General features: G+C 37.8%; 1 protein-coding gene across 2 annotated transcripts in view; it reads right to left on the bottom strand.

Moving 5' to 3' along the window:
• Positions 1–5,682: 5,682 nt before the first annotated feature.
• Positions 5,683–9,070, bottom strand: part of LAMP3 (lysosomal associated membrane protein 3) — a 36,147-nt gene continuing 32,759 nt past the window's right edge. For both annotated transcript variants that reach the window (XM_026007184.2, XM_072752593.1), the window contains one exon: positions 5,683–7,536. In XM_026007184.2, coding sequence (XP_025862969.1) covers positions 7,403–7,536 — 134 coding nt within the window. In that variant the 3' untranslated portion in view covers positions 5,683–7,402. The remainder of the gene's footprint in view (positions 7,537–9,070) is intronic.

The raw sequence follows: 9,070 nt of genomic DNA, 5'->3' as shown, positions 1-9,070 counted from the left end.
AAGAACCTGAAATAAATTACTAAAATAACATTTAAAAAGTTGAAAACGTTTAAAAAAAATTTTTTTAAAAGCCCGAGTTTTTTTTTTTTTTTTAAGTGTTTTGGTTGAGGGGTGCCTGGATGGCTCAATGGGTTAAGCTTCAGACTCTTGATTTTGGCTCAGGTCACGGTCTCGGGCTCCAGAGATGGAGCCCAGGGCGGGGCTCCTCGCTCAGCGGGAGCATCTGCTGGAGCATCTCCCTCTCCCCCTCAACCCCTCCCCTCCTTCGAGAGTGCTCTCTCTCTCTCTCTCAAAAAATAAAAATAATGAAAGATAAATAAGTTTTAGTGCACTATTGGGAAATAGAGGAAGTCAAAACTGAAATTGCAGAATATCCAGAAAATAAAAATACTGGAAACACTACATACAGATGCTTCTTTGGACATAGTAAAGGCAGGGCTCAGAAGCAAATTCTTAGCGGAAGTAAAACAATCATCCAACTCAAGGGTTAAAAAGGACACAAAAATAAACATAAGGAAAGCAGAGTAAAGAAATTAGTAACAATGAAAAAAGAAATTAATGAATTAAGAAAACTCACATTAACGAATAAATCCAGAGGTTAGAATAGTTAATCGGAAGTAAATGGGGAAAAATGCACATTTGCCATGATAAAAATAAAAATGGGAAGACATCACAGACACAGGAAACAAATTACAGATTTGTAGGAACCTAATTTTACTCAACTTTAAGCAAATAAATTTGAAAACTTGGAGGAAATGAATGATGTTACAAGAAATGATTCAATATTAACATAATTAATTACTAATAGTTTAAAAGAAAAATATCTTATGTTCATAGATGCTTAACAAGTCATTAGTAAAATTCAACATACATTCAAGATTCAATCCCATTTACAATTGCACCCAAAAGCAGAAGATACCTAGGAATAAACCTAATCAAAGAGGTAAAGGATCTATACCATAAAAACTACAGAACACTTCTGAAAGAAATTGAGGAAGACACAAAAAAGATGGAAAAATATTTCATGCTCATGGATTGGAAGAATTAATATTGTGAAAATGTCAATGTTACCCAGGGCAATTTACACGTTCAATGCAATCCCTATCAAAATACCATGTACTTTCTTCAGAGACTTGGAACAAATAATCTTAAGATTTGTATGGAATCAGAAAAGACTCTGAATAGCCAGAGAAACATTGAAAAAGAAAACCAATGCTGGGGCATCACAATGCCGGATTTCAAGATGTATTACAGAGCTGTGATCATCAACACCGTATGGTACCGGCACAAAAACAAACACATAGATCAATGGAACAGAACAGAGAATCCAGAAATGGGCCCTCAACTCTATGGTCAACTAATATTCGACAAAGCAGGAAAAAATATTCACTGGAAAAAAGACAGTCTGTTCAATAAACGGTGCTGGGAAAATTGGACAGCCACATGCAGAAGAATGAAACTGGATGATTCTCCTACACTATACACAAAGATAAACTGAAAATGGATGAAAGATCTAAATGTGAGACAAGGATCCATCAAAATCCTAGAGGAGAACACAGGCAACATTCTTTTTAAACTTGGCCAAACTTCTTGCAAGATACATCTATGAAGGCAAGGGAAACAAAAGCAAAAATGAATTATTGGGACTTAATCAAGATAAAAAGCTTCTGCACAGAAAAAGAAACAGTCAACAAAACTAAAAGACAACCTACAGAATGGGAGAAGATATTTGCAAATGACATATCAAATAAAGGGCTAGTATCCAAGATCTATAAAGAACTTATTAAACTCAACAGCAAAGAAACAAACAATCCAAACATGAAATGGGCAAGAGACATGATAAAAAATCTCACAGAGAAAGACATAGACATGGCCAACAAGCACATGAGAAAATGCTCCGCATCACTTGCCATCAGAGAAATACAAATAAAAACCACAATGAGAAACCACCTCACACCAGTGAGAATGGTGAAAATTAACAAGACAGGAAATCACAAATGTTGGAGAGGATGTGGAGAAAGGGGAACGCTCTTGCACTGTTGGTGGGAATGTGAACTGGTGCAGCCACTCTGGAAAACTGTGTGGAAGTTCCTCAAAGAGTTAAAAATAGAACTGCCCTATGACCCAGCAATTGCATTGCATTACCCCAAAGATACAGATGCAGTGAAACGCCAAAACATCTGCACTCCAATGTTTATAGCAGCAATGTCCACAATAGCCAAACTGTGGAAGGAGCCTCGGTGTCCATCGAAAGATGAATGGATAAAGAAGCTGTGGTCTATGTATACAGTGGAATATTACTCAGCCATTAGAAACGACAAATACCCACCATTTGCTTTGACGTGGATGGAACTGGAGGGTATTATGCTGAGTGAAATAAGTCAATCGGAGAAGGACAAACATTATATGGTCTCATTCATTTGGGGAATATAAAAAATAGTGAAAGGGAATAAAGGGGAAAGGAGAGAAAATGAGTGGGAAATATCAGTGAGGAAGATAGAACATGAGAGACTCCTAACTGGGAAATGCACAAGGGGTAGTGGAAAAGGAGGTGGGCGGGGTTTGGGGTGACTGGGTGATGGGCACTGAGGGGGGCACTTGACAGGATGAGCACTGGGTGATATGCTATATGTTGGCAAATTAAACTCCAACTAAAAAAAAGAAAATCTGTGCAGCAAAACATACATATAGGAAAAAACAAACAGTAAACTGGGAATAATTTTATAACTCTTATCACAGATGAAAGGCTATTTTCTTTAATATATAAAGAACTCCCACAAATCAATTTAAAAAAACTATAATGTGAGAGAAAATTGGAGGCTGATTTTAGATTGCATCTAGGAAGCTTCCAGGAGGGTTACAAATCAGTAGGTTTGATATGTAAAATATATAAAGAATTCATACAACTCAATAGCAAAAAACAAATAATCTAACTTAACAATGATCAAAGGACCAGAATACACATTTTTTCCAAAGAAGACATACAAATACCAACAGCTTATGAAAAGGTACTCAACATCACTAATCATCAGAGAAATACAAATCAAAACCACAATGAGATGTCACTTCACACCAGTTAGGATGGCTACTATCAAAAAACAAAAGAAAACAAATGTTGGTAGGGATACATACAAAGGGGAGCACTTGCACACCGTTGGTGGGAATGTAAAATGGACAGCCATTACGGAAAACAGTATGGATGTGCCTTAGAAAATTAAAAATAGAACTACCACATGATCCAGCAATCCCAGTTCTGCATATATATATATATATATTCAAAAGAAATGAAATCAGTGTCTTGTAGAGATATCTTCACTTCCACTTTCCTTGAAGCATTATTCACAATAGCCAAGATTTGGAAACTACCTAGGTGTCCATCAACTGCATGAATAAAGAAGATGCAGTATAAATGTACACAATAAAATAATATTCAGCCATGAGAAAGAAGTCCTGCCATTTGCGACAACATGGATGAACCTGGATAGACATTATGCTAAGTGAAATAAGCCAGATAGAGAAAGATAAACATCATTTTAGAAAAACTTTTCAGCAGCTTCTTATAAATTTAAACATGTAACCACCTCGAGGCTTGGCAAATTTTCTGTAAAAGGAATGATAGTAAATGTTTTAAGTTTGGTGAACCAGTTTCTATTACAACTATTCAATTCTGCTGTTGTAAAGCAGCCACGGATGACACATAAATAAATGGGCATGGCTATATTCCATACAAAAACAGGGGGCCAAACCATGGGCTGTAGTTTATTGACCTGTGTCTTGTTACCCATTTTACAATTGACTTCATGAGTTAGTGGATTGGACAGAATTCAGCTCAACATGAGCAATTCTGGACATATGGTAACACAGTCAAGTGTTCCAGGACCCAGTAACAAGCCAAGAGCTGTATCTTAAAGGGCATCTATTTCTCTGCAGCAAAGGGCATGACCTCCAGAATACCCAGGACCTATGTTATGATTCCCCTCCCGAAGTTTGCCAAAAACTCCATACTGTACCTTTTCCTACCACTGATACCTCCAACACAAGGCTTGCCTAATTGTATGACTCAAGCAGCAAAGCTGATTGCATTGCAGGCCTAGAGTTGTTACACTGCCCTTTCCTGTTCTGGCTCCACTCAAAACTGATAGCTTTTTGGGTTATGTGGTAAATGAGCCAGGGGAATTTTCCTAGCTGTGGAATGTTGCCTCCAGAACCTAAAAAGGCCTACCTGGTTTTCTGGTTTCTTCTTTGTGGCAAGGATGCAAGATGCAAAACATCTGTATTTTATTTTAGAGGGGATATCTGCCTCTGACCCCTTGGGTCCCTAAAAACTCCAATGAACTAATCAGTCCCTGAATCCTCAAAGGGTTTGTCTCCTACTTCCTGGAATACATGTATTTTACCAAGGCCTCCAACATAATAATCATTCTATGCTTGTCCTAATTAGCATAATGTTATCAACATAATGGTTCAGTGTGATATCCTGTGGGATATCTGTGTGGTCCAGAGCTCTTTGGATTATATTCTGATAGAGAGTTAACAAATCCTTGAGGCAAAGCCATCAGTTAATATAGTAGAGCAATGGGCCGACACTCAACCTTGGTGAAAAGGCAGGTGTGCCTGAGCAGCAGCTGGTCAATAGACTATTAGCATCAGAAGTTAAGGGGCTGCTCTCCTGGGGAGGGGCTATACTTGGGGCAGAGTTGGTAGCAGGCTGAAAAGAGCCCTGCCCTCATTAACCTTTGTATAGTTTCCTATTAAGCCACTTTTCTTAGCGTACCTACTGGAATTTATTTACCTGAATTTCCCCCAAAAGTAAACCAGCAATTCAACCTTGACAATGGTCCTGGTGTAGCATCCAAGGTGGCCCCCATTAATTTCCACCTCTCCTGGTCTTCACTTTCACGTTGTACCAGAGATGGTTGGTGTGACTGATAGAATACAGCACAAGTGATGATACGTAACTTCTGTGAATAGGTGGTCCGTCAATCTCTCTCTCTCTTGAATCACTCACCTGGGGAAAGTCAGCTGTCATGTTGTGAGCATTCGGATAGGCATGCCGCATGATGTGAACTTGGAAGCAGTTGGAAGCAGATCCTTCAGCGCCAGTTGAACTTTCAGATGACTACAGCTCTGGCCAACAGCTTAGCTGCAGCCTGGAAAGAGCCTGAACAGAACCACTCAGCTAAGCTGCTCCAGGGTTTCTGACCCTCAGAAACTGTGAGATAATAAATGTTTGTTGTTTTAAGCTACCACGTTTGGGATTAACTTGTTACATAACCATACAGGACTGATACAGCTAATACAGGACTTCTTATTTATCTCAACCCCTGTCAGATGTCTGGCCTCTAGTAAGTCCTTAACCAGTGTTGGTTGAATGAATGAATAAATGGATGGATAAATTGTGGCAGCACTTAAGTAAACCAGTAATCTAGTCAGTCTGATTAAAGAGTTGAGAGATTTAATTTATAACTTTAATGTGGTTTACTTCTCAAAACTTCAGATTCTCTCAAGTAGATCTTTCTACCTAGCAATAAGGTGGCAGTAGAGACTAAAACAAAATCAACTGTAGAAAGATGATTTAACTTACTGATTCAAGCAACAACCTCCACGACAATGGTAAACAAAAAATTGTATAGCACTAAAACTGAATTATAAGACATAAATGACATAAATTCACCTCCAAAATAAGTTTTTTAAGGTTTTATTTATTTATTCATCAAAGACCTACAGAGAGACAGAGAGGCAGAGACATAAGCAGAGGGAGAAGCAGGCTCCGTGCAGGAAGCCCAATGTGGGACTCAATCCCGGGACCCTGGGCTAACGCCCAGAGCCAAACGCAAATGCTTAACCGCTGAGCTACCCAAGTGTCCCCAAAATAAGTTTTTATTACAAAAACTTTTAATACAATTCAGTATTAAGACTAAACCAAGGACCTTGCCAACCCTATTGACACATAAGAGAACAAGTCAGGAAAGTCAATATGAACTCTAGGATGACCTGAATTATTCCTTTCCTAAAGAATTCTAGAAGTCTGTGGTTTTCTCTGTTAGTATACGTAGTTCCTTCCTTTAGTTGTAAAAACAATCAGGGGTATAATTCTTGGCAGGTTGCTCTATAGAATGAAGTGAATCGTAATAGAAAATGTGGCTCTAACATGCATAAGGAACAAGTTACCACAAGGGAGGGGGGGATCTACATTCAAAAAAGAAAAGTTGCTTGGTGATTAGAAGATTTTTCTATTTTAAGAAATAAAAAAATGACTTGAGAAGTTTACTCCATTTCTTTATCTTTAGAGCCATAGCTGCACAATCCCATAAAAATGAGAAACTCTTGTTTTACAGAGAGCCCCGAGGTCTCCTTCAAGGAAGTAGAGAACTTTACTGAAGATCGGCTATTTCATTATCAATCAACCCCTCCTTTTATGTCTCCTAATGTCTCATGATTCTGGAGAAATTCATTTTTGCTGGGAAAAAGGAGCATGTGCTAGTGAGAGGCCTTAGGCAGCACTCGGTGTTTTTGTTCTTGTAACCAATTTGGTGTAATGAACAGTCTAGGGACTTTGGTACCAGATCAACCGGTAGTTAAATTCTGGGTCTGCCACTTGTTACCTGGGTAACATTGAAGTGATTATTTTCCTTAAGTTTGAGTTTACTCATCTGTAAATTGTGAGAATTAAATGGGATGTACCTCAACTCAGCCTAGTGTCTGGCATACATGTGTTCAAAAACAAAGGGCTATTGTTTTTCGCTTATTAGTGAATTCTGTTGTCCACAGCCACCTAATTCTTAGTCTCTAGTGATTCAGTGGGAGGAATCATCAACACTAAAAGTATAAGTTGATTTGTTCCTCTTTTTGGTGTCACATCGAACCTACAAAACTTGTGATGTGGTGGGCATTTTGATGACTTTTTTAAAAAAAAGTGGAAAAGGAGGCAAGTAGATCATCAGACATATGTATATCATATGAAACATGGATAGTAAAAGCATTAGAAGTCCATTTTATAGATAAAGCAGAGGCAGTTTTATAATGGGAAAGATGAAAGGTAAAGTAAAATCCCCAATGTGCACGGGTAGCATTTATTACAATTAACATTGTGGTTTATAATTTGGAAGCATATACCACTTTGCATACTTTACGTTAATTTAACATATCTCAAATGTTGACTTAGAATGGCTAAAATATTTTGAAGCAAATTGGAAAATACTCTGAAGCAACTCACTAGATCTTTCATAAAATGAACAAAAAATATGCAGAAATTGATTTGGTGCTTAAATCAGAAATGGGTTTTGTGAAAGATGGTGGTTTACATTGTTAGAAGGACTAATGGTAAGGGAAGTACCCAAGATCCTGGAACCGATGAAAGAATTCTCTAAACTCCATTATTTTCTTTTCCCCGGGGCACCAATTAGATTCTCTGGTATCCAGATGATTCGCGTCTTAGGTGGATTCCATAAACAATCAAACCCACAGCACAGAGACCAAGTACAATGGCCCCAATCACAGGTAGCACAACTGTGTAGTCAGATGAACACTCGTCCACTAAGAGAGAGAGAAAAAAATATGGTATAGTGGGTAAGGTTTGGTGAGGAAAGACCAGAAAGAGTGGGAAGGCTATGAACTTTGGAGTCAAACCCAAGACTGACTTTTTTTTAAATTGAAGTATAGTTGACACACAACCAGGCTTGACTTTTTTTTTTTTTTTTTTTTTATGATAGTCACACAGAGAGAGAGAGAGAGAGGGGGGCAGAGACACAGGCAGAGGGAGAAGCAGGGTCCATGCACCGGGAGCCCAACGTGGGATTCGATCCCGGGTCTCCAGGATCGTGCCCTGGGCCAAAGGCAGGCGCTAAACTGCTGCACCACCCAGGGATCCCCCCGGGCTTGACTTTTAATCCCACCACTAACTGTGTGAACTGCGATGAGTACTGAACCTTGCAATTTCCTCATTCATAAAGTAAGCAAGTAAGGTTATCTTACTTAATCTTTCAACAGCGTTATATATTATTTGCTTGCAATTTTTCCTCTGCAAGTAGAATGTGCTTACATAAAACAGACTGCCACTAGAGTACACGTGATATCTGGAAAACATGTGATATTTATCTGTGTTTTCAAAAATATAAAACATTTTTGCTACACTTAACGTTCTTTTCTATTGCTTTTAATGAGCTAAAAATATTAGAAAAGTACCTAATTATTTATGAGAACTTAGAAATGAAACTTTATAAATTTGTCAAACTTTCTTTTTATTTCGTTAAGAGAGTACTTATTCAATTCATTTAAAATGTAAACAGCCTCACCTGGGGAAAGATGGAGACGCCTGAGGAAAAAAGGGAATGTGATTGAATACAAATAAGTAGAGAACTATATCTATATCTTATTCAAGGATAGGTAAAAGTCAACAGATGAATGAATAAAGAAGATGTGGTATACACACATAATGGAATATTATGTAGCCATAAAAAGGATGAGATCTTGACATTTGCAACAACATGGATGGACCTAGAAGGTATTACACTCAGCGAAATAAGTCAGATTGAAAAAGACAAATACCATATGATCTCCACTCATATGTGGAATCTAAAAAAACAAATGAATAAACAAACAAAAAAGCAGAATCAGACCTACAAATACAGAGAACTGATGGTTGCCAGAGGGAAGGGGTCAAAGGAAATGGGTTAAAATAGGTGAAGAGTGGAAGATACAGACTTCCAGGTATGGAATGAATAAGTCACAGGGATGAAAGGCACAGCATAGGAAATAGAGTCAATGATATTATAATAGCACTGTATGGTGACAGATGTAGTTACATTTGTGGTGAGCTTAGCGTTACGTATAGAGAGGCTAAATCACTATGTTGTACACCAGAAACTAATAAAACACCATGTCAACTTGAATAAAAAAAAGAAAAGAAAAAATCAACAGAAAGAAAAAATGAATATAGTACTACAATGTTTTTTTCATAAATAAAGAAGAAATGAAGATATATTTGCATTTACATAAAACCTGGAAGGATAAGAATGCATGATAAACCAATAAAAGTATTTATAGGTGGCTAAGGGGAGAGTGGGATGGA

Source organism: Vulpes vulpes, chromosome 3 (assembly GCF_048418805.1).
Source record: "Vulpes vulpes isolate BD-2025 chromosome 3, VulVul3, whole genome shotgun sequence".
NCBI lineage: Eukaryota > Metazoa > Chordata > Mammalia > Carnivora > Canidae > Vulpes > Vulpes vulpes.
The sequence above is the reverse complement of the archived record's forward strand: the minus strand, read 5'-3'. Positions and strand labels throughout refer to the sequence as shown.